Genomic DNA, 24,868 nt, shown 5'->3' on the forward strand with positions numbered 1-24,868 from the left:
TTATATTCCAAGTTCATACAGAGATTGTTATGGCATCGGTAAATTACTTTATTATTGTTGTTTTCGCATTTCACTCCAATTGGCGCAATAACGTTATTTGTGTCATCACTGAATTCTTGTGAGTGTAAAATATATAAAAGCAATGAAAAGAATGCTATAACATTTAGCATAGTGTTGTTCTGTGTTATTTGTCATTGAATTTATTGTTGACAGACTTATAGTAGTCAAAGAACAATAAAACCATATAACAAAACATAATCCTTAATTAAAAATAACAATTACATCTATCAAATAGTACCCTGAAATGGATTTGAGTAACCACTGGGCTAGAAACTTCTCAGGCAAATTACACAATATCCATAACGGTCCGACATTGTCATCTATTTTTGGTCTGGATGCTAACTATAAGCAAGATGTTAATATTTCCAATGTTCATGTAGCTGAAGTTAAGCCGTTTAGTATTCGCAGATTAGCGAAAACTTTAATTCTAGGTTCCCCCATTGAATCGGTTGCTTTAAATAAAGATAACACTGGCAAAATAAAGAAGAGAGGTGCTATTGTTCTAAGTAGTTACGGAAGTTGCGCTGATTTGAAACGTCCCAAAATAAATTCGGCGGATAAAATCTGCAGAAGTAGAACTGATGATAACTTACAGAAAGCACTTCTTGGTCTAATACAAGATATGTCCTCAGAGGATGCGATAGAACTCTGTCGAAATGTGTCTCTTTTTCAAAAATGTAATAAGTTTGGCAATTCCAGTATTCTTTCATTAGGGTCCGATACCAAAGATATAACTGATATTGTCTTTGATAATATCCCTGCAAATATTGGACTCGAAAGCATAGTATACCAATTACAAGGAGGTCCGATTGCTAAAATACAGGCAGTTCCACATGAGTCAAATGTAGATCAATTAAAAAAACTTCATGTTAAATTTACTACTTCAAAGGCTGCAAGTGACTTCATGAAACTTGGTACAAGAAATATGTTTAAAGTTAATGGTGTCTATTTGCGACCTAAATGGGTACAATTCTGTGAAACTAAAACTGATAAATGGTATCAAGACCTCATAAAACAAAATACTTCAAAAAACGTTTGCAGATGTATTATTTTAAAGAGGTATCCCACAAAGAATAATATGAGATATATTCAATCTACTAAGCAGCCTCCTTTAGAAAACATAGACGTTAATGCAATAAGAAGGGATTTCGAAAATTACGGTAACATACTTGATATAACACCAGTTATATCAAGAAAACTATGTATATCAATTGTTTACTATGATATTTTCAGTGCTATGAAGGCAATGATGTCTTATGAAGATAACACTTCGTTTCTACATGAAAATTACTACGGTAAATGGGCCATTTGGTATGGAAAGGATATATCAGATCGACCGGTAATCCCAGTTTGATTATTCTTTCTTCTGTATTGTTTACAATGAGGATTTGTACTACACTGCAGCAGAGTGTCCCCAAGAAGTTCTAAATGTATTACATAAAAAACCACTACTCTATAATATAATAAAAACTGCTTATCGAAAATTCAATAATTCCTTAGTTTCAATTCTGTTTCAATTTTATAGTCCTGTATTACTTCCTATAGTCCTTATTGGTTGTTATATTTATCCAGTACTACAAGAAATCCTCCAACGAGATGTAATGATCCTGTTACAAAAACATCAACTTCATCTATATCATAATCTTCGATTATATTTATTGCACTTTCTATATTGGCACAAATGTTTGATTTAGTTTCACTTGACAAGTCTTTCCATACACTTGCTAGCTCCTTTTGGACTTCCAATTTATCGACTTGTTCTTGTGAGACATTTATAGATACAAGGTCAGCATTGTAGGAGCCTGTTTTCCATGTAACATTAGTGGTAAATAAGGCTTCACTGAAATTTAGCCTATTATTAGTTACACTATGTAGGACTTTCAATAATAATGCAGCATCTCTAGTTTGCTGATTGAATAAAAGTATTTTTTTGTTATTGTTGGAAGCGACTTCTTGGGCAAACCAACGAGAAGCGGCTTCGATACTTTCTTTGGTGTGAGCACCGTCGATGTACCAATTTATCTTCCCAGTCTTGATATATTGACAACGACCTTCCCATATGGTTTTCTTTAAGCCAGTAATAAATTTTTCCGGTAGAATAGAATCTGAGTTGATTGGTGTATCTTCCTTTATAATGGATAATGAATTCAGTGCTTGTGAAGCCAATACTACTGCCAATGAAGCATTCGTTTTCTGAAAATCGCCAGCAATCCCAAGTTTGATATTGTCTAATTGTTTAAATGTTGGGACCTCGGTCAATGATGTTTCCCTTTCCTTGGCTCTTTCTTGTAGAACTTTAAGTCCCGCTGGTTCTTGGCCCATAATTGTGTATGCAGGGGCATCCTTTTTGAATATTCCACCTTTATTCCATGCAATTTCTTCTATTGTATCGCCTAGCATGAATGTATGATCAATACCCAACAAGGAAACACCACATGTGACCGGTTTTTCAATTATATTTGTGCTATCAAGTTCACCTCCAACGCCGACTTCATACACACAGCAACTACACTCTTCTTTCATGAAAGCATGGAAGGATAACAATGTAAGAAATTTGAAATAGCCAGGCTTACTACCTGGGACCATATGTGGAAACTCATTTAGAGGTGAAGTGGTCTTATCAAGCTTATCCCACACTTGAAAGAAGTATTCAGTGAACTTGGACTCTGAGATTGGTTCGCCATTAATCCTGATCCTCTCCCTGACAGACCTCAGATGAGGTGAAGTGTAAAGACCAATCTTGGTCAGTTTGTCCTGGTACTGTTGAAGAATTGAGCTCGTAAATGCAGCAGTTGAGCCTTTCCCCTTCGTTCCCGTAATGTGCACAATGTTCAATTTATTGAAATCAGATACTTTGTAGCCCAGGCGTCGACTCCACTCGTACATCTCTAATATACTCATCCGATTCTTACGGTCTCCAGACTGGCGGACTGCCATGATATTGGCATAATTGGACTGTAATGAGTTTAATGCAGTCAATGCATCCTGGTACGTTCTCTTAGAAGCCATCCTCAGCGTAGGTGTAATCAGCATGAAGCAGACTTTGGTAAATTATCAAGCAAATGTACCAGTACAAATTTCAGACACCTAGTATATAATGCTGCCTTTTATATAATTCTCGAAGTGACTGGTTGACTTATAACTAGGTGAAAGCTGTGTGTGTCATTTGATTCAAGAGAGCTCATCGAGTAAACTGTGTAAAAATAGTGAGTGACGAATATGATGCCTCCTATGGCTCACTATGACTATTAATAGTTGGCCATACATAGCATAGATGGTTCAGAATTTTCTTATTAGAATAACTTCTATACTACATATGTTCTAATATCTTGGTCTAGCTTACACAGCTATCGAAATTGCATTCAAACAGCAAGTTTCACTTGGATGGGAGATGCACTGTTTTTGGCAATTCGGACCGAAAGGTTAGAAAAGTTATATGATTACTGTTTATTAAATAAAGTAGCAATGCTAATGTGGAGAGAAAACGTATGGTATCTAATGCACATGTTACTTTTATTAGTAAATGTAAACTCCCTTCATTACTTTGCTTCTATAACTATGGAATGTTGTGGTGAACAACGACATCAGATTGTAATGATTCAGTTTGGTACATCGAAGACAGCTTGCAGCCAGCAACGGTACATCTTCAACTGTCTCTTTCTGTTGACCAATAATCTTCTATCTGTTCCGATCTTGTTCTCTTTGAAATACTTCTTTGTGAAGATGTCTCTTAGTTCTTCTTCGGTGAAGAAGTAAACTCTCGTACCGTCACCTCTTACATAGAAGTTATCATCCAATAATCTGTTCTTCTTAAATCTCACTTGAACTTGGTCGTAACGGCCATAGTCTCTGAACAAGATCTTACCACCTGGTTTTAATATGTTATGCAAGTTGTCCATAGCATGGTCCCATTGTGATGGGGATAATGCACTAAAGACAAAGATCATCACAGCAATGTCCACTGAATGTGGTTCAACACCGTCGGGCAATTGACCATCTGGGTTGGCTAAATCCCAAACAGTGGCATGGCCATACTTAGGATTGAAGTTCTCAGACTCCTTGACCAACTCAACAGCCCTTGGTGCAAAATCGGCAGCGATAATTCTCAAGTTTTCATTCTCATTTTCATTCAAGATAGGGAAGAAAGTGTTACCTGCACCGCAACCAATTTCGAAGATGGTAACTGGGCCTGCGTCTTTCTTTGTAGATTGGTATAAAATTGGAAATTCAATTTGTAACCATTTTCTATCCTTGAAGAAGTTCTCTTTGTTATTCTTGTAAAAAATGTCCCAGTATCTTGATGGGTTACTGTTGTACAACTCCTTGTCGAACTCTGAGACAGGGCAATCGTATTGGAGTTTGATCTTTTCTTCAGCTTGTTGGATCTGTTCTTCACCCCACTCGACGTTATCCCAAGCGTTGTGGTTCCAAACGTCAGAGTCCTCAGTTAGGTTTCTTTTACCAAACTCAAATGGATTATCACGACCCAGTCTTGAAGTACCCTCTACCTCATTAGGAGCAGATTCATGAGCAATACCTTCGAAGGTCTCTTCGTGTAGGTCCTGTGTAATTGCTTTGATTTCTTCTTTATTCTCTGATTGATCAAGGCCTAAGCGAATCAGATGGGGTTTCCTCCTCATTGGAACCGTTTTCACCCTCAGTAGCAGCCTTTGCGGCAGCCTTCTTGGCCTTCTTCTTGTTCTTCTTCTTCTTGTTCTTCTTGCTTTTAGAAGATTGCTCAGAATTCTCCTGTGTGTTGTCACCTTCAGCAGAAGCCTCTTGGTCGTCTTCAGTCTTTTCACTCTCGGCCTCTTGAGCTGGAGTTTCTTCTGGTGCAGTTTCTGAATCAGTTGCAGGAGTATTTTCAGCAGTTTCAGCTGGAGTTTCCTCTGTATTAGCTTCAGCTTCTTGAGCAGTTTCAGCTGGAGTTTCTTCGGTGGTAGCTTCAGCTTCTTGAGCAGCTTCAGCTGGAGTTTCCTCTGTAGTAGTTTCAACTGGAGTTTCTTCTGAAGCTTCAACTGGGGTTGGTTCAGCTGGTTCAGCACTTTCGTCAGTCAAAGCTTCAGTAGCTTCAGTAGCTTCAGTAGCTTCAGTAGCTTCAGTGGCATCAGAAGGTTCAGCAACAGCAGGCGTGGGCTTCTTCACCTCAGTCTTGGGAGACTCTTGAGAAATTTGCTCAAACTTCTTAATCAAATCAGCAACACCCATCGTTACAGCTATGTGGTCCTTGGTCCTGGCTTCGATAATTACTCGAACTATTTTTATTTATATTTTTATACTTCGATGTCCACTTTTCAAGCCTTTTGGCAACCTCATCGCACCAAAACAATAAATCCTAGTGATCCATGACCTGCAAGAACAATGGGAGGGAGACGGGGACCCTTAGTCTTAGTAATACATAAACCGGTCTTGTTGTATTAGGACTGGGGTATTCTGGGCGAAGAGCAAGCAGACCCACAGATATTCGATGACTTGGAACAAGACTGCTACTTACGAACACATCTCGAGCATCAAGCCGAGGTTTATCTCGAGGGCCTTTGCTGCTGAGAACCAATTGAAGTCCCTAGCGTTCAGCAATGAGCTGGTTCCGGACACGGATGCGCATGAGTTGAAGACGAAGCTGCTGTACTCGCAAGGGTCAGAGATATATGAGCTGGAGTGTGCTTACCCACTGATCACGGAGGACAAGGAGCCCGTGAGCGACTATGGGGATGCGTTTAAGGCCATGGAAAATGTGCCATTGCAGCCCAAGTGGGTGTACCAAGGTGAGACTGTGGCCAAGATGGAGTTTCTGGGCGAGGAGGAGGACACCAATGTGATTGCGATGTCCAAGAACGGTTCTTTGGCGTGGTTCACAGAAGGTGTTAAAGTGCCAGTGCACATTGTGCAGGAGATGATGGGCCCTTCTACCAAGTTCTCCAGCATCCACTCGCTGACCAGACCGGACAACCTGGCCGTTGCTGATTTCTCCTTGTCCTTGGACCAGGAGACCATTGTGAAGTCTCAGAGCAACGGTGACGAGGAAGACAGTATCCTTAAGTTGATTGACAATGCAGGCAAACCCAGCGAAGTGTTGCGTGTGATCCGTGTCCCAGGCACCACTGTGACACACTCTGTGAGGTTCCTAGACAACCACGTCTTCGCCTCTTGCTCCGACGACAACGTTATCAGATTCTGGGACACCAGAACCGCTGACAAGCCATTGTGGTCGCTGAGCGACCCACAGAACGGCAGCCTGACCGCATTCGATGTCTCCCAGCTGTCTGGCAACCTGTTTGCAACCGGTTTCAGTACCGGTGTGGTCAAGCTGTGGGATGCCCGTGCTGTCGAGGACGCCACGTTGGACCTATCAAACAGACAGAACGGTGAGGAGCCTATCCAGAAGGAGATTGCCAACTGGTACCACCGCGGCGGCGACTCCGTGGTCGACCTGAAGTTCTCCTCGACCAGCCCAACGGAGTTCCTCACAGTCGGAGGCTCTGGCAACGTATACCACTGGGACGCAGACTACGCCCTCTCCAACTACGACCCTGAGAACCACGCCCCACAAGAAGCCTCCGAGCAGCTACAGAACGAGTCCCTAACTTTCCTACACACCGGTGGCTCCAGAAGAAGCACCACCGCCTACGGACTAAGAAACACTGTCGCTTGGCACCCAGTGATCGAGGGTCTGGTCGCCCACGTCGACCCAGACACCTTGATCACCACTTACCTGCCATACAACAACTAGTTATATTTATTTAAAGCCAAACACAAGGCAAACTGAAACGACTCCCAATAACTTATTGTAACGTACTTACCATATATATCCAGGTATTTAATCGAAACTTCGAAGCCTTCACTATGCCACTCGCTATTATCATCACTTTGTCCGCAAAAATTTGGGCCTCGAAAGCTTTGAAAAGTTGGGCATCGCTGATCTGGATCCATTAACTGGATCCATTAACTAGGTTATCTGGCCAGGTTCTTCCAGTGGTTTCCATAGAGCTTTAAGTGAAGCAAGGACAGGTATAAGATGGCCTCATTGTTCCGCCCACCTGAGTCTACGAGGCAGAATGCGCGGTCTCCGCGGTTGAAGCTGCCTCCGTTGAGCAACGTCAGTCTTGCGGTGCCTGGGGAGAGTCCCACTGGGAAGCTCAGTGCTACGTCGTCGCGTGGGTCGAGTGCCACGTCTGCGAACATGAAGAGGCCCATGCCGCCGCCGCTGCCGAAGCTGGACGTTCCGCTGAGTGCGGCGAGCTCCACGGAAGGGCTTGTGCGTAAGATGAAGCAGCTCTCGGTGGAGGATGAGAGTCCTCAGAGCGGAAGTTCGCGCGGTGTGGAACGGGATGACACCACAGCTGTCAACCAGTCTGTTGACTCCTTCTTCTCTAATCTGATATCTGTCTATGACCAGAGCTCGAGTGCTATCACGAGCCCCAAAATCGATGAACCAGAGGATTCGGCGGTGAAGGATGCCCTGGCAACTCGGGTGCCCAGGTCATTGACGCAGGGTAAGGACATTGATGAGTTGAGTGAAGAGGTGTGGCACAGCAAGAATTTACTCGCGGAGATAGAGACACAAGGTGTGCTAGGAGAAGGCGCCGGAGGTTCGGTGGCCAAGTGTAAGCTAAGGACAGGAAAGAAAGTGTTTGCATTGAAGACGATAAATATACTGAACGGCGACCCTGAGTTCCAGAAACAGTTGCTCAGAGAGTTGCAATTTAACAAGAGTTTTAAGTCCGAGTACATAGTGCGGTATTTCGGTATGTTCACCGATGAGCAGAATTCTAGTATATACATAGCCATGGAATACATGGGAGGGAAGTCCCTGGAGGCCATATACAAGGAGCTGCTTAGTCGAGGTGGGAGGATAAGTGAGAAAGTGTTAGGTAAAATCTCAGAAGCAGTGCTGCGAGGCCTATCGTATCTGCATGAGAAGAAAGTTATCCACAGAGACATCAAACCTCAAAATATCCTTCTCAATGAAGACGGTCAAGTTAAACTGTGCGACTTTGGTGTAAGTGGTGAAGCAGTAAACTCATTAGCTACCACCTTCACAGGAACGTCTTACTACATGGCGCCAGAGAGAATTCAAGGCCAGCCCTACAGTGTCACCTGCGATGTGTGGTCATTAGGGCTGACGATATTAGAAGTAGCACAAGGCCACTTCCCGTTTGGACCTGATAAGATGGCTACAACGATCGCACCCATCGAGCTACTAACACTTATCCTCACATTCACACCACACTTAGACGACGAGCCCGACAAGAACATTAAGTGGAGCAGGGCCTTCAAGTCCTTCATCGAGTACTGTCTCAGAAAGGAGGCCCGTGCTAGACCATCTCCAAGACAGATGATCCAGCACCCATGGATACAGGGCCAGATGAAGAAACAAGTGGATATGAGGAAGTTTATCACTAAATGCTGGCAGAAGTGATCAAGAAAACAGACACCTTAATTTCTTATACTAAAAACCAATTAAATACCCTTTAACACAAAAATGGAGGCCTCAAACATCTCCTCCGAGACTATATAAGTACATAGCAAGATCATTTATCATCGCTCACTCTCTTATCCCTCGTTCCTCTTATTACGGTGACTCAACGAAATCATGCATAACGACTCAAATTTTTTGTCAAATGGACGACTTCCACTTTGCCAGTAAAGGTGTTTCCTTCATATTTCAAATCATAAAATGGCGTAGCTGTTGTTATTGATTGTAACCACATCAACAGGGCAACGAGTCAAGTGATACGCCAGGATGAGAGCTTTCAGTAACGTTTCCAGAATTTCCAGAGTTTCCAGAGTTTCTAGAGTGGCCTTGGCTGCTCCTGCTAGGACTGTTCCATTGATGAACAGAAACGCCATGTCCATGATGCGTTTTTACTCTGAGGATGCCAAGGCTAGTGAGAAAGCCGGCGAGAAGGCCGAGGAGAAGGCTGAGGAGCAGAACCTCAGTGCTGAGGAGCAGAAGCTCAAGGATTTGCAAGAGCAATTGGACAAGAAGACTAAAGAGGCTGCTGAGTTGAAGGACAGGCTATTGAGGTCTGTTGCTGATTTCAGAAACTTGCAAGAAGTTACCAAGAAGGACGTTGAGAAGGCCAAGAGTTACGCTTTGCAGAAATTCGCAAAGGATCTATTGGAATCCGTGGATAACTTTGGACATGCGTTGGGTGCCTTCAAAGAGGAAGATCTAGAGAAATCTAAGGAGATCAGTGACCTATACACTGGTGTCAAGATGACCAGAGACGTCTTCGAGAAGACTTTGAAGAAGTACGGTATCGAGAAGCTGGACCCACTAGGTGAGCGTTTTGATCCAAACAAGCATGAGGCCACTTTCGAACTTGCACAACCAGACAAAGAGCCAGGTACCGTCTTCCACGTCCAACAACTAGGTTACACCCTGAACGAGAGAGTCATTAGACCAGCTAAGGTTGGTGTTGTCAAGGAGGACTGAATGCCATTTGCATAAGTTGCATTTTCACATGTTTTGTTCTATTTTTATTTTTCTTTTTTGTATTGAAAACCATCCCCCACCCAATTGTAATGTTTGATGATCCAACGAAATGCCATGTTTTCTCTTTTAATGCTCCATATTGCAATTCTGTGTTAGTAACATATTAGAAAAAGACCCCCAAAGACTATTTTTACTTCCTTCTCATTCACTGGAGGGAAATAGAGAGAACCTAATTTTTTAACCATGTACATATCTCATGTCAAAAAGACCAGTTTCAAATATATAATACTAATGATATATATAATACTAGTAATACAAAGCCCTAGGAGGCTAATATCATCCCTTCCCCTCCCCCCCGACCGCAAAATGATACCATAATCGACACACCATCTTAGCAGCAGTCCATAGTCTTTATAGCAGTCTCAAGTAACATCACCAAGAACGTACACATAATGGCCATTGGGACTTCTCAAAGATCCCGAGACGCCAGAAAAATCAGAAATAGGCGTTTCAACAGGCAATGACAGCAACATAGCTTGATAAAGCAGTTTTGCTGGATAGTTCTATCTTGGAAACCATCAAATATTCGAGTTACGAGAGTAAGACGCGTAAACCTGGAAGTTTAGCAACCGAGAAATTCTGGAAGTTCGGGAGTCTAGTTATTTTTAGAAACTGAGATCTGGCGTGCAGCAACATAGAAATTTAATTCAGAACTGGACAGCCATGGCGACAATACCGAAGAGGCATACTTATGGTGGAGGACCCGAGGTGCACTACACGCGGAACCCATATTCAGCCGCTCCTAGGAATTCCATGAGTAGTAGGGGTAAGAAGCACGTGACTTTTGGTCCATATATTGTTGGTTCTACTCTAGGCGAAGGTGAGTTTGGGAAAGTGAAGCTAGGTTGGACGAGAACGCCATCTACGGGTCCTGAGCAACGTCCTGCGGTCTCCAAGCAGGTGGCCATCAAGCTTATCAGGAGAGACACCATAGTCAAGAACTCAGAGAAGGAGATTAAAATATACAGGGAGATCAATGCTTTGAAACACTTGACACACCCTAATGTAGTGAGACTCGAAGAAGTGCTACAGAATTCAAAGTATATCGGAATAGTACTGGAATATGCTTCTGGTGGTGAATTCTACAAATATATTCAACGGAAGAGAAGATTGAAAGAGTCAACTGCATGCAGACTTTTTGCTCAATTAATAAGTGGTGTTACATACATGCACTCGAAGAATCTAGTACATAGGGATTTGAAGTTAGAAAACTTGCTTCTGGATAAAAATGAGAATTTAGTGATAACGGATTTTGGTTTTGTCAACGAGTTTTTACCGGACAACGAATACATGAAGACATCGTGTGGTTCTCCCTGCTACGCGGCACCTGAATTGGTGATAAGTACCAGACCTTATGTTGCTAGAAAAGCAGACGTCTGGTCCTGCGGTATCATTTTGTATGCAATGTTGGCCGGATATCTACCGTGGGATGACGATTCTACAAATCCTGAAGGAGATGACATCGGCAAACTTTACCAATACATAACGAGAACTCCACTAAAGTTTCCAGAGTATATCACACCGATACCCAGAGATTTACTAAGGAAGATACTGGTTCCAGACCCTAATAAGAGAGTGAATATGCAGTATATCCACAGACATGAATGGCTAAAACCACATAGGCCGTTTTTGGCAGTTAGCACATCGCAGTGGGATAAACTTATAAAGAATAGTGCAAATGTACAATTGGATCATACAAAGAGAGTTAGCAGAACATCACAACATTTTGAAACAGAGCAGGAAAATTCATCCGTTAACCAACCAGTCAGGTCTGATATGGTGAATAAAGCAATGGACACGTCAAATACCACCGATGATGCACAACACAGTATACCGAACAGGCAACCTTTAGCTAACGTATTCATCAATTCTAGGACCTACTCTGCAAGATCTGCATCATATGCTCCAAGACATTCTATGTCAGATGATCCAAATGCCATCGAATCAGCGAGACATGCTGTTCAAAATAAACATGAAAGTAATTTGGCAACTGTGATGGGATCGCCCAATAAGGATAAGGATGACACAACAGAAGATAATAACCTAGAGACTGTGGCACGTACCAGTTCACATCACAGGAAACCCCGCCCCACGTCTTACTACCCTGTAGATATCAACAGATCTGCAAACAACTTCTCTCCAATCGTCCTAAACTTAACTAACTCAGATGAGAATGATAACTCAAAGCATCCATACTCCACAAGCACAAGCAACAACCCAGTGGCACCAACACCACAGCGAGACCAGAGCCAAGTGGTCACTGACGAGCATGGTTTGCAATTGGAGAAAAACAGAGTTCGAGAACAACCGCTGACATCAGACAAATCACGCATGTCGAGTCTGCGCAGCAACGCTACTGCTAAGTCTAGCGATTCCAAGAAGAACAAGAGATTCAGTCTTCTCTCCTTTTACACAAATAACGGGTCCAAGACATCCCTCCATAATGACTCCAAGGTGTCCGTGACTCCATCCTCGAAAGAAGAATCAGCCACGGTGCCACCTTCTATACCTTCAGTAGTCCACCATACGGACACTACGGAGAACAAGAGAAATCACAGAGCCTCAATGATGGGCCCTTCAGCGGGCGGAGATAAGTCCACTGCTAGAAGAGTCATCGACTTCTTCAAACGGAGAAGCATGAGAATGTGAAACCTATATATTCATATAACATATCCTTAATTGATACCCCCACTTTATCCTCATTAAAAGTAATATAAAAGCGTAAACGTACTGCAATTGAGATTAGTAGAAAACCCAACAATACTAGATACCTACATAACACAATACAGAACAAACTATGGAAGAACAGAGCAACAGAGCAAACTATACCGCCAAACAGTCCAAAAAATGCCCTAACTGTATGGCTGAAACCCTAACTGTCCCAATGGTATCCACATATGTTACCCGCAACTGTAGGGCTCACTGCATTTTCTGAAAAATTTTCACCGTACAGCACGATTATGAAAACATATATAAAGGCCAGCTTGATTCATGGTTTATAGTTTCTGTCATTGTTCTTCTATTCTAGTTTTACTTCTTGTTTCTTTCATAAAAAAAGTGTCGACGTACTTCAGTATGTAACTTACCCATAAGTTTCCAATTCCCAATAGCATTCCAGTGATAAATATTGTTACTTTCCAGACAAATGTGACTTTGGATTCACACATTGCAGTGGTTTTATGCTATTTTCAATTTAAATTTGAGCACCATTTGACTAACACATTCTATAGTAGGATCATTTCTATAGGAATCGTCACTCTTTGACTCTTCAAAAGAGCCACTGAATCCAACTTGGTTGATGAGCCACAGAACCTTTGTACCCCAGAGTGAGAAACAAACCCAATGGAGGTGACATCTCTTCCGAAAGGAAGATGCAGTTTGGTTCCGTAATCCTAAGCGGTTCGGTCATCTGTACTGTCCCTTCGCCCAACCCTTACGTTTTGCTGTTTGCGTATAGAATTGGTTTGATGCCCACAGGACTTCGGTCTTGCGGGTGGACGACCTCTTCGACCCCTTCAAAATGGCGCGATGATCTTTACCCATCTTGTGTACTTCTCTTCGTGGAAGGGACAAGTTTTTATGGCCTAGGAGTTGATATCTTTCGGGACATCTTCTCTGTTTGGGTCTTGGGTGGGTACAAATGGCAGTCTGACAAGTTGTTTTTATTTCTTTCCTAGGTTGTAATTGTAATCAAAGGCTTGATTACCAACACTAGCATGAAATAAGAAAAAATTGTATATTGATGTAATATTTAATTTTGACTCTGTATTGCAATTTTGCTATGAGCACTGCCGGAGATGCGATGTGCAAGATAAGAACAACGATGCCCACGATTTATATATAAGAACAAGAACCCTTTGATAAGAAACGGGAAAGAACCTTTTTAAGTACATCACTTAAGTACCCACCAACACAATGTCGAAAGTTCCAGTGGTAGGGATAGTAGCAGCGCTGCTGCCAGAGATGGGCATCGGTTTCCAAGGTAATTTGCCTTGGAGACTAGCCAAGGAGATGAAATATTTTAGAGAAGTCACTACATTGACCAACGATAACAGCAAACAAAATGTAGTTATCATGGGCAGAAAGACATGGGAATCAATTCCTCAGAAATTCAGACCATTGCCCAAGAGAATCAACGTCGTAGTGTCAAGAAGCTTCGATGGCGAACTACGCAAAGTGGAGGACGGTATTTACCACTCCAATTCGCTGCGCAACTGCTTAACAGCATTGCAATCGTCCCTAGCTAACGAGAACAAGATTGAACGCATATATATCATTGGTGGTGGAGAAATCTACCGTCAATCAATGGATCTGGCTGACCACTGGCTCATCACAAAGATTATGCCGCTGCCAGAGACCACCATCCCACAAATGGACACTTTCCTACAAAAACAAGAATTGGAACAGAGATTCTACGACAACTCTGATAAATTAGTAGACTTCTTACCATCTTCAATACAATTGGAAGGAAGACTTACTTCCCAGGAATGGAATGGTGAACTGGTCAAAGGCCTTCCTGTCCAGGAAAAGGGCTATCAATTCTACTTTACACTGTACACTAAAAAATAGATAGTGCAAACTGCTGCATTTTACACATCAAATCTAAGTAATAAGAAGGAATAGCATTGGCCTTAGTTGATCCCAAGGTTCTCGCTTTGTATAAGGTTTTTAGAAGCAAAAAACAGTCAAATGTGGTAAATATACAAATAATAGTAAGGAAGCAATTCGACATATTATTGATACATAAATGGCAAAATTTCAGCGAAGAGGTGTGTCGTCGTTCCGGTACATGATCTGTTGAATTACTCTTCCAGGGACAGATCCATCGTTTAGTTACAATGGCTCGTTTGATCATCCATTGTTTTAAAAGGATTCTGTGATCAACATTTCGAGACCCCTCACGGATATGTGATAACTAAACGGAGTTGATATGCTGTATACCTCCCTGAGCTCTACAATCATTAATGCCATTGGGATACAAAATTACTTTTAACTTCGTGACTTCGTTTGAGTACGTTGGTCGTAAACATTATTTCGGGTCGGCACTATACAACTCATACTGTAAATTAATGTTGAACAACATTGCTAAGCCCTATTCGAACAAGGAACTCGCTCCAATTAATAAATATTTGGATATTATTGAATTAACTATTTTTGAATCCTAGTATATATACCAACAACAATTATAAGGGCCACCATTAATGTAATGCTTTCATCAACCTCTTCTACCATACATTCTTGGCTATACATTGTTAAGAATAACGATTTATTTGCCAACTACTCACAAGCATCACCAAATAATTTATAATGACACAAGACAGAGCTAGCTCTTCCACTTGGACAACCTTTTTGAAGTCTTTGGCATCATTTAATGGTGATCTTTCCGCCTTATCAGCACCGCCTTTTATTCTTTCACCAGTTTCTCTAGTAGAATTCTGTCAATATTGGGCAGAGCACCCAGACTTATTTTTAGAACCATCATTCATCAATGAGACTAACTATAAGGAAAGAATGGGACAATGCGACCCGGACATCGATTCTCCAGAAGCTGCTCGCATGCTGGCTGTGATAAAATGGTTTCTCTCTACTTTAAGATCACAATACAGCTCACGTAGTGAGAAGTCTGGGTCTGAAAAGAAACCATTAAACCCCTTCCTAGGTGAATTGTTTGTTGGTAAATGGGAAAGCAAGACATATCCTCATTTCGGTGAAACTATATTGCTGAGTGAACAGGTATCCCACCATCCTCCAATGTCTGCTTACAGTATATATAATGAAAAGAACAATGTCAAAATTGAGGGTTACAATAACATCAAGTCTAGCATATCTAAGACTCTTACACTAAATGTGAAACAATATGGGCACAACTTATTGACAATTGGAGACAAAGAGACTTATTTAGTCATCCCACCGCCTTTGCATATTGAAGGTATACTAATGGCTTCTCCATTTGTTGAACTGGAAGGTAAATCATATATACAATCCACAACTGGTATGTGTTGTCAGTTCGAGTACTCCGGTAGAGGTTATTTCAGTGGACAAAAGAACTCTTTCAAAGCCAAAGTCTACAAATCTGGTGCTGATTTGAAGAACAATGGTACTCCTCTTTATGTTATATCAGGTCAATGGTCAGGTAGCTCAAAAATTGTAAAGAATCTACCTAATGGTAAGCAATCCGCACCAGTTTTGTTCCATGACACAAACATTACCGCAACTGAAAGTCTACAAGTGAAAACCATTGACAAACAGCATCCATTAGAAAGTAGAAGAGCATGGAAGGATGTTGCAGATGCTATTAGACTAGGTGACTACGGTTTGATCAACAAAACTAAATCTGCTCTAGAGAACAAACAAAGAGAAATGAGAAAGGAGGAAGCTGCAAATGGCACTACATGGAAGAGAAGATGGTTTAATGAGGTTGATTACTCTCAAAACATGAAGGATAAAGATTTGTTCTTGACCTTAGCTAACGAGTTGGGATTATCGATAAAGAATGTACCAAGTGGTACTTTGGTTAATGATCGAGAGGACCAGAAGGCCAATTCTTCAGCTAAACATTGGAGATTTGACCATAGCAAGTGGGTGGCAGATGATGAAATTACAGTTTAATATTCGATGTCATCGGGACATTGTTTTAAGTTTTAATAGTATACTAATAGAAGAGAATGGGAATAATTAGATTCAGGTTCCTAATATATATATACATATATGTATCTTGACATTGAGATCATTTAATAATTTTTATAAATTAACTGGATGTAGTTAGCCTTACTTTCTTTCAATGTTGTTCTAAAGTTATCAATATTTGAAGCGATGATCTAAGACACAGAAAAAGAGTCGGAATAGTTTAGACAACAAATCAATCTCTGGCAACACCTGGTCAAGCACTAAGCTATCCAAGTTCAAAGGCCAAATGAGTTCACTTCGAAAGGATCATGCCATAATGGTCCCATGCCATTCTATTTGGAATTACTTCACCAGTTGCAGTGATTATATTCATTTAGGACAAGATCCAGAACAATGGTTTCTTGCACCATTTCAGTACGAGGGAAGAGACCATTTAAGCTTTATAAAGCATGGACTGGCAGGTTTGGATACTTTACTAAGTGATTTTGCAAATTCAACACTTATCTTTAGTGGTTCACAAACGAAGGCAGAGGCTGGTCCAGTCTCAGAAGCACAAAGCTATCAATTGTTGATGTATAGGATAATAAAGCAATCCATTGACGACATTAATGTAGTGAATGGCATTTTTGGCAACATTGATAGTGAGATATTGAAGCTTATTCAATCAATCATAAGTAAAATGAGAGATCAGGAAATTACATTAGATCAACTCTTCGAATCCCATCGGATTACTCTTGAAGAATACGCGTTAGACTCATTTGATAACCTTCTTTATTCATTAGGACAATTCCAAGCTGTGAATGGAAATTATCCTAAAAAGATGACCATTGTAGGATTTGGCTTCAAACAATCAAGATACCTGGACTTACACGCTAAGGCTATTGACTTTAAGAATATAAACTATATTTCAATAGAGCCATCACCAACAGGATATAATTCAGAACAACTAGAGGTATATTTTAGTACTCTATCTGCTATGGAAAAAAAGAATGCAGCAGCATTATTTCAAAATGATTATTATGGAAGAAGATCACCTTTGCTGGATAAGAAACAATCTAGGAATCCGTTCAACAAACAGCCAAAATATGAAATACTCAATATCCTAAAAGGACTGGAAAATTATAGCGATGAAGAATTTTTACAGAAACATATTGTTGGACATACACCATGGTAAAAGATTGTACAGCATAATAAATAACGTTCAATAACAATTTTTAGATATAAATACCGATAGACATAAATATTTAACATATTATAATAGATAGTAATGCAAAATTTAGTGCTAAAACGTAATGATAGATAAACGTCAACACAAAGAATAAATGTTTTCAGATTGAGGATAATTCAGTCGTTCTTACTGAATTCAGTTCCATCAAAGGGCTTGTAAACAGTAATGGAGTTCTTGGATGAAATAGTAGCGCTCAGGTCGTGCACCATAGGATGCAAAGCTACAGTGTTTCTGGAGCCGCTCTTAACACGGCTTGGTTGGCAGAACTTCAAACAGTGACTTTGTAATTCTTCTGGTTCCAAGCTTGGCAGATAATCCTCGTTGTCATCATCATTTCTAGAGAATAGATATTCCATATCCCAGTGATAAATGTTACCGGAACCACCCACAGTGACAAATTCACTAGAAGAAGTTTCGGAAAACTTGATATCAACGACCGAATCACCACCAGAATGAAACACCTTTGCCATCTCAACTTGAATTGGGTCTTCACCATTTTGTCTGTAGGATAAATCTTGAGTTGCTTCATATGTAGCACGGGCATCCCATAATTTAATCAAACCCGTGCTGAAACCAGTTGCAAACAGGTTTTCAGTTATTGGCGAGACATCGAAAGTTGTCAATCTACCATTTTGTGGTTCACTCAAAATCCAGATTGGCTTATCATCTGTTCTAGTATCCCAAAATCTGATAACGTTATCGTCAGAGCAGGATGCAAATAGATGATTATCGAAGAATCTGACCGTGTGTGTAACTACAGTTCCAGGGACTTTCATTGTGCGTAAGATTTCACCAGGTTTGCCCGAGTTATCAATAATCTTCAAGATACTTTCTTCTTCGTAGCCGTTGCTTTGCGATTTTACAATGGTTTCACTGTCCATTGATAGAGAGAAATCAGAAACAGCCAATTCTGCTGGTTTCTGTCCAGAATGCATACTAGCAAAGCTAGTAGATGGTCCCATCATCTCCTGGACGATATGAACTGGCACTTTGCAATCGTCCTTGAACCAAGCCAAAGAACCATTCTTGGACATCGCAATCAATGCGTTGTCGTTTAAATCATCAAGGTAAGTCATCTTGGCGACAGTCTCACCTTGATATACCCACTTGGCACTGTTCACAACATCTGCATCCTGCACAATACCGTATTTACCTTCTTCAACCTTGGCACTTTCGTCAGAGGCTTGCTCTTCAACAGGAGTGTATGGCAGGATGTCCAAAGGGAAAACACCTTTGAACTCGTATATGTCACTGCCTTGAGAGTATATCAAAGTAGTAGAGAAGTTCTTGTTGCTCTTGTCTGGAATAACATCGTGTCTCCAAGCCAGCGTTCTGTCAGCATGCCCAGCACTGAGCTTGTTCACAAACTTTGGCGTGAACTCAGAAATGTGCTGGTAAAGGTTAGGCCTTCTGTTATGTAGCATCTTACTTACAGTCTAGTATCTGTATTACCCACTGGTTTCACTCGTTATGTCCCAAGTCCAAGTGCTCCTCCACTAGAGAACCTCTAAAAGCCCAGATAAATACTATATAAATATAACTAAAATTTTACCATCCACCAGACGTCCCCACACCCCCTCTCTCTCCTCCTGGCAAGGGCCTTGGGTGTCTGATTCAGAATCAATCGATGTACCAATACTGATTCTCTTCGCAAATGGGAACAATGGGTACTCAGTTCCTCGATACCGAAGTTTCTTTCTTTTTTTTTCTTGTGCTTTCCTTCCAAGAATTTTTAAAGTTGCACAGCGTCTTCTAAGCCGAAGAAAGAAGCTTTCTCCAAGGGTGTACGAACCTCTCTGTGCCTAATTTAGCTATTAATACTTTTCGTTTCTTTTTTTTCCTGCTGAGAAGCCGATCTCGATGAGTAAGCATGTTCTATGCAGCTTACAGAGCTAATATCAGTCAGCCGGGGCCAGTTCAGTGGAATAAGTATTGTCGGAAGTGGTACAAGAATGGAGTATGGTCTCTTATGGTTGTAGTGAATAGTTGGACTGATCGTAATACAAGTACGTTTGAAGGATATAGTATACAACGCTTACCCGAGGGTATTATTGCCGGGTACAGTAGTCTTGAAGAAGGAGTTGGTACAAGTAGAGCAATAGTGTATGAGCCACATATACAATACAGTTACAAACAGCTTGTTGGGACTATCTCAAACAGTATATATCCGCCAAAATTCGGAATCACATGCCTAAGTTTTGACACACGACTACCCTAATTTAACTCCCCTTTGCTCATCACTTCCCCCCTCGACAAAGAGAACACTCATCCTCAAGTCTGGTAAATGTCAAAGTACCATTGTAATTTCTCCATCCCACTCGGATTTCGAGTTCCATTCTATCAACTTATATTATATTTCTTGAACGGGTTTCATTTATCGGTTTTAAGGGGGGGTGAAGCGGTCCCAGTTGTTAAATTGATCATTGCCAAAGCTGTCCAATTATATTAGATACATGTATCCCCTTATTAAATTCCATATTGTTGCATAGTATATAAATACAAGTATAATTTCATAGTTATTTGGTATATAGATGATCCTTTGTACCACACCAAGACTAAAACATAAAAACAACTATAAAAAATGTCTAAGAATCTTAAAGAAGTATCACCTACACCACTAAAACCAGACGAGAGGCCTATCTCTTACAACCCTAGAAAGATCCTGGGTATTGAGGTCTCCACTACTACTGTGGTTCATGCTTTGTTCAAGCTACAAAGACTATCGATTGTGCCAATGGCACTATATTTCCCGGTCCATGCGGTTAATACGATGATTACACCATTGGTTAACCCAGAGACTGCCCCAGACTCGTTCCTGACCGCAGTACACAAGTGGGTTCCTCAGGCTGCGTCCAAGATACTGATCGCTTCATTGCTAACCCACATTGCAAGCGGCGTCTTGCTACGTGGCTGGAAGCTTTACAAGAGTCATGTGCTGAAGGAGAAATACCATCTCCACCACCAGCACAAACATACCACATCTCAAGATGACATTGGATTGACTGGTGGTATTTCTGGCTACTTGTTTGGAATTTACAAACAGTTCACTCTTTCACCTTTGTCAATGTCCGGATATGTTCTAACACCATTAGTGCTATATCACTTGCTGATAATGAAATGGGTTCCAGAGAGTTTGGGTGAGCCTGCCACAGGGTTCGACTTTGTCAAACAGCTGTTGAGAGCTAGTGAGTGGTGGATTCGTTGGTTTGCCGGTATAATTCCGCTATCCGCGTTAATTTCTGCCGCTTCTTATCATATTGTTGCTGGAGCTTGTAGATTGCTCGATGTCAAAGACATGAAGAAGAGAAAGAACGCTTCCAGGATTATCTCTGGTTTGAGTATTGCCGGATTTTTATCGATTCTAAGACTATCAAATGCCAAGTCATTCTCATCTGACTGGTCTCAATTTAATGATATTTTCACTAAATTAAATTTCTTGAGAACTTGAGTTTACAATAGAAATGAATTGAAAACAACATTAAAAAAGCTCTCTATTATACTACTGTATATTGTGGTCTCCCATATAGTGGCTCTAAATATCGTATGCGAATTATATAAAATTTTTTAAATGCAGGGCATTAAATTATATATTATTGACTGATTCTAATGAACATGATTAATTAAATGAATTTTGAATATTAACATAGTTATTCCATACAACTGGGACTAAAGCGGCTCTAAATACTCCACTCATGCTTAATAAATGTACTTCGTGAACGTTTATCAACATAATAATATAAACTGATGTCTCATGAACACATAACAGTAAACAATATAAATAAAGTAGAATGGATGCAGCATAAAGAAGAAAATTGAAAAAAAAACAAAATAAAATAAATCATTGCTTGCTAGTTCTCTTTTGTGATATAGAGTTTAATAGCTCATCATACTTCTCTGTCACCAATTCATCCGTTTTAGAATCGGTAGAAGTTGATCTTCCAGAAGCTTCGGTATTACCCTCAGATGCGTTGCGTGAAGTATAGTCCACATCTTGAGCTCCCAAAATGGGGAACGGTTTCAAGGACTCACCATAGATTTTCTTCAAACCATGATCATCCTTACTAACTTTCTTTATTAGATCCTCGATACTATCAATACCTTTAGCCTTGATAATAGCTTCTCTTAATTCATTACCTGAAGGCACAGTTTGTATTTTTGGCACAGTAACTCTTTCTGGTGCATTAGTGTTTTCCGATACATTAGGAGTTTTTTCAGGTCCACTTTTCTTATCATCGGTATCAGGATTAGTAGTCCCCTTCTGGTGAACAAAAAAACCCCACTTATGGAATTCACCTTCTTCATGCTCCTGCTTCTTAACTAACAAGGAAGTACTTGATGAGGTTTTATAAAGTAGCGCTTTACCAGTTGTCGCATCCACAACCTTTCCTGATTCGGTAGCCATAGAATGTGGTATTTGACTAGCATCCACATCTGGGGACTTAGGTGAATGGTGACTAGCAAACCCAAATATCCTATCAGAATCCAAGTGTTTTAGGAATGGACGGATGTGACTCGTATTAGTGGAGTTATTTTTTTCATCAGCGCTGTCGTTACTGTCATCGGCAAAATTGGCCTTTCCAATCAATTCGGCTTCAGGGGTCTCCATAATTTTCATTGACGAAGTTGATGCAAATAGTTGCATTATGTTGGATAAATTTTTTTCTAGCAAAACTAATCTTAACAAGTTTTCCTTCTCTTTTAATGGTAATGTACCAGTTTCTCGTTTCTCAAACATAATATCGATCTTCTTTTGGACTTCATAATGTAAACTTTCAATCTTCTCAACAAATTTCTTTAGTAAATACATTTTTGTTGGATCTGATTGGTCTCCCAAATTACTAGTCAAACGATGCAATATTCCTTCTGCGTTTTCAGAAATGACTTTACCATCAAACAACAAATCATCTTGTGATGTTACTTCATCCTGAGAAAAGTTTGAATCAATAGTTTTTTTCATGTTAATCATCAATGTTACTGCTATTCTAGATTGAATTTCATCTGATATATCACCATAATCAACGTCCAAACCCAATAAGGTTGATCTATCTCTACAAAATCCATACAATGTTGCTCCTAAAGTCCGGGCTGCAAATTCTTTCGTTGATTTATCATCCGATCCATCTTCCTTCTCTTGATCCTTGATAGCTTCAGGGTATGTGAGTTCGTTTTTCATTGAAACATGTGCCAGTTTGGGACATTTTTGCAGTATCTCACAAAGCATGATACATTGTTTATATGTCAAACAATTTGAATCAAAGTGTATTCTCTGAAGAGATGGAAATAAAGGCAAATACTTGTAGAGATATGCAAATACCGAAGGAAACATCTCTGGTATGTTACTCATATCCAAAAATCTTAAATTAGGAAGCCTAGACAGGTACTTCAACAACGATCCAATATTTTGAGTACATGAAAACGAAGAGCTGTTTAGTGTGAAATATTCCAAGTTATTGTAAGGTAACGTTGAAAGTTTGTCAATGATAATATGGATATAAGGCTCCAATTCATTAAATCCCAAGTCAACACCTTGAACACTGAATTGAGAAATAACATCAAATAGAAATGACATACATTTTTCTGAGAAAGATGCAGCTGCCATACCAAGTCTTTTATTTGGACTTGAATTTTTACTAGCAAAAGTTAGCAACAAATCTTGATAGTCATCAAAACTCATTTCATCAAAATGGACACCATTCAACAACAACTCTTCTAAAGGTCTCCCAGTGCGTTCACGTAATACATTGCAGAACAATTTCCAGTTCATATTATGGCGATAACATTCTGCGGGTAGATCAGGCTTAATCTTTGTCTGGGAAAGATCGAGGCGAATAATGGACTTGTTAACCAATAAAAATTTACAAAGCATCTCCCAGTCCTTGGAACTTAAAACAACATTACGAATGCCCAGCTTTTCTATGGATTTTGAGTTAATTAAAGAGGACAATACAATTTGGATCATATCTGAATTTAGTGCAACATTATCAAAAACAACAACTTGAATAGGCGTAATTGAAATAAAATCACAGAAAGAAAGAATATCAATGAGTGTAGGTTTAGGATTCAAAAACTTAAGAGTTTGTAAGGGAGCAGTCTTACCTTTTACTTGCCTTAAAGTTGATGGAATAGGCAATATTTCTCTTAGATGACAACATCTTGTGTATACAACATCCAAAGGTAGCTCATGATGATGTTGATGTAGATCAGGGTTTGAGTTTACCTGAGACGTCGAAGAGTCATAACCTTCTGTCTCAAAAAAAGTTTCGTGAGCATGTATAGGTTTATCAATTGTCAGTTCAGCTACACGCGAGTCAAGAGCAACAGTGGGATCAGAGTCGATCACAGACGCTTCAGTTGGACTTGAAGGGCTCAAAACTTTGTTAACAACAGCGTTATGTGCCGCTTCAAAAAGGGAGCCAGATCTAATTCTATAACCAGTCACCTCGTTGGCAATTCTCTCAGCTACTCGATGAGCTTCTAGTTGCTGCCTCTCTGACTCTTTCTGCAACCTCTTGTAGTTTTCCAAAACCATTTTGTACTCCTGTGAATCCTTGCTATATTTACGTTTTGGGGCAGAAGAGGCTTTATTATCTGAAGTCGTAGTAATACCTACAGATATCTTAGGTTCTTCGCTGATCATGTCTTCAGGCACCACGATATCTCCCATCTTGGGTTTCCTGGAAGGAAGCTGTTGTGCTGGTTCATGATGGAATTTGTCCAAGGCAAAAGAGACTCTCTTCAAGTCAATTTTATTCAATTTTTCAATCGATTCTTTGTCTCTGCTTTGCCCTTGGTCATGATGACTATGGTGATGTTTTGAGCTTTCAATTCTTTCATCGAGTGGATCCATGGAGGGAGAAGGCGAGCCCCTTGAGATTGGAGCCGCGTGACTCTCAGAATTGGACTGTCCAAAATGAAATAATCTAAGTGGTGAGCTAGGAGACTTCGGTTCGTGGGATTTAGGCTTTTCACGGTTGACGTTGATGTTAATTGGTACAGAAGCGGTTGGGGACGCAGAGGAAGTACTGGTTTTCACCGACACGGGTGACTTCGCACTCGACTGTGGGGGTTTCTTATCAGTACTGTCGCTCTTCTTACCGAATAGTGACCCAAATATGGATTTCTTCTTCTCCTTCTCGCTGTGGGACACGCTGTGCCTCCTTGAGTAATCCGTAGCGGGCGCCTCCCGTTGCGCACTTTTGTCATTCGAGAGGTCACCGTTTGAGATTGAGCTAGACCTGGGTCGCCTCCTCGCCACGCCCTCTGGCATGGTCTCCCGCACAGAGATCGTAGCCCTCCTCCCGAGCCTGTTCCCGTCCATGGGATCGCTGCGCATGGGATCCACACTCCCTGCCTTGGGCAGCTTGCGCTTCTTCCCCTTGTACAGCCACTCTATCTGCACATCTACCTGGTTCTTGAGCACTTCAATCGAAGCCATCGTTGGTGCTTTCCTTTAC

At 40.7% G+C, this 24,868-nt stretch overlaps 13 protein-coding genes and 1 pseudogene across 14 annotated transcripts; 10 read left to right on the forward strand and 4 right to left on the reverse strand.

Annotated features, from left to right (window-relative positions):
• Positions 1-304: 304 nt before the first annotated feature.
• SSP2 (Ssp2p) lies at positions 305-1,414 on the forward strand (the record flags this gene model as incomplete). The annotated part of the gene is made up of 1 exon (XM_447867.1): positions 305-1,414. The coding sequence occupies one exon, from the start codon at positions 305-307 to the stop codon at positions 1,412-1,414; it is 1,110 nt and encodes a 369-aa protein (XP_447867.1).
• Positions 1,415-1,608: 194 nt separating this feature from the next.
• On the reverse strand, positions 1,609-3,093 carry MET7 (tetrahydrofolate synthase; the record flags this gene model as incomplete). Its single annotated transcript, XM_447868.1, has 1 exon — positions 1,609-3,093. The coding sequence occupies one exon, from the start codon at positions 3,091-3,093 to the stop codon at positions 1,609-1,611; it is 1,485 nt and encodes a 494-aa protein (XP_447868.1).
• Positions 3,094-3,659: 566 nt separating this feature from the next.
• GVI51_J03619 lies at positions 3,660-5,268 on the reverse strand (annotated as a pseudogene). Its single transcript has one exon. A coding segment is annotated over exon 1 (1,609 nt).
• A 259-nt stretch (positions 5,269-5,527) lies between these two features.
• On the forward strand, positions 5,528-6,790 carry GVI51_J03641 (WD40 repeat domain-containing protein; the record flags this gene model as incomplete). The annotated part of the gene is made up of 1 exon (XM_447870.1): positions 5,528-6,790. The coding sequence occupies one exon, from the start codon at positions 5,528-5,530 to the stop codon at positions 6,788-6,790; it is 1,263 nt and encodes a 420-aa protein (XP_447870.1).
• A 285-nt stretch (positions 6,791-7,075) lies between these two features.
• Positions 7,076-8,479, forward strand: MKK1 (mitogen-activated protein kinase kinase MKK1; the record flags this gene model as incomplete). The annotated part of the gene is made up of 1 exon (XM_447871.1): positions 7,076-8,479. The coding sequence occupies one exon, from the start codon at positions 7,076-7,078 to the stop codon at positions 8,477-8,479; it is 1,404 nt and encodes a 467-aa protein (XP_447871.1).
• A 324-nt stretch (positions 8,480-8,803) lies between these two features.
• Positions 8,804-9,499, forward strand: MGE1 (mitochondrial nucleotide exchange factor MGE1; the record flags this gene model as incomplete). The annotated part of the gene is made up of 1 exon (XM_447872.1): positions 8,804-9,499. The coding sequence occupies one exon, from the start codon at positions 8,804-8,806 to the stop codon at positions 9,497-9,499; it is 696 nt and encodes a 231-aa protein (XP_447872.1).
• A 723-nt stretch (positions 9,500-10,222) lies between these two features.
• Positions 10,223-12,208, forward strand: KIN4 (putative serine/threonine protein kinase KIN4; the record flags this gene model as incomplete). The annotated part of the gene is made up of 1 exon (XM_447873.1): positions 10,223-12,208. The coding sequence occupies one exon, from the start codon at positions 10,223-10,225 to the stop codon at positions 12,206-12,208; it is 1,986 nt and encodes a 661-aa protein (XP_447873.1).
• A 1,266-nt stretch (positions 12,209-13,474) lies between these two features.
• DFR1 (dihydrofolate reductase) lies at positions 13,475-14,128 on the forward strand (the record flags this gene model as incomplete). Its single annotated transcript, XM_447874.1, has 1 exon — positions 13,475-14,128. One exon carries the CDS (start codon positions 13,475-13,477, stop codon positions 14,126-14,128), a length of 654 nt encoding a protein of 217 aa, XP_447874.1.
• A 738-nt stretch (positions 14,129-14,866) lies between these two features.
• On the forward strand, positions 14,867-16,168 carry HES1 (oxysterol-binding protein related protein HES1; the record flags this gene model as incomplete). Its single annotated transcript, XM_447875.1, has 1 exon — positions 14,867-16,168. The coding sequence occupies one exon, from the start codon at positions 14,867-14,869 to the stop codon at positions 16,166-16,168; it is 1,302 nt and encodes a 433-aa protein (XP_447875.1).
• A 304-nt stretch (positions 16,169-16,472) lies between these two features.
• On the forward strand, positions 16,473-17,360 carry GVI51_J03773 (uncharacterized protein; the record flags this gene model as incomplete). Its single annotated transcript, XM_447876.1, has 1 exon — positions 16,473-17,360. The coding sequence occupies one exon, from the start codon at positions 16,473-16,475 to the stop codon at positions 17,358-17,360; it is 888 nt and encodes a 295-aa protein (XP_447876.1).
• Positions 17,361-17,530: 170 nt separating this feature from the next.
• GVI51_J03795 (WD40 repeat domain-containing protein) lies at positions 17,531-18,838 on the reverse strand (the record flags this gene model as incomplete). The annotated part of the gene is made up of 1 exon (XM_447877.1): positions 17,531-18,838. One exon carries the CDS (start codon positions 18,836-18,838, stop codon positions 17,531-17,533), a length of 1,308 nt encoding a protein of 435 aa, XP_447877.1.
• A 446-nt stretch (positions 18,839-19,284) lies between these two features.
• GVI51_J03817 (uncharacterized protein) lies at positions 19,285-19,632 on the forward strand (the record flags this gene model as incomplete). Its single annotated transcript, XM_447878.1, has 1 exon — positions 19,285-19,632. The coding sequence occupies one exon, from the start codon at positions 19,285-19,287 to the stop codon at positions 19,630-19,632; it is 348 nt and encodes a 115-aa protein (XP_447878.1).
• A 363-nt stretch (positions 19,633-19,995) lies between these two features.
• Positions 19,996-20,862, forward strand: MCP1 (Mcp1p; the record flags this gene model as incomplete). Its single annotated transcript, XM_447879.1, has 1 exon — positions 19,996-20,862. The coding sequence occupies one exon, from the start codon at positions 19,996-19,998 to the stop codon at positions 20,860-20,862; it is 867 nt and encodes a 288-aa protein (XP_447879.1).
• A 390-nt stretch (positions 20,863-21,252) lies between these two features.
• Positions 21,253-24,849, reverse strand: HER1 (Her1p; the record flags this gene model as incomplete). Its single annotated transcript, XM_447880.1, has 1 exon — positions 21,253-24,849. The coding sequence occupies one exon, from the start codon at positions 24,847-24,849 to the stop codon at positions 21,253-21,255; it is 3,597 nt and encodes a 1,198-aa protein (XP_447880.1).
• Positions 24,850-24,868: the final 19 nt, after the last annotated feature.

The sequence above is a fragment of the Nakaseomyces glabratus genome, chromosome J (genome assembly GCF_010111755.1).
Source record: "Nakaseomyces glabratus chromosome J, complete sequence".
Taxonomy (NCBI): Eukaryota; Fungi; Ascomycota; class Saccharomycetes; order Saccharomycetales; family Saccharomycetaceae; genus Nakaseomyces; species Nakaseomyces glabratus.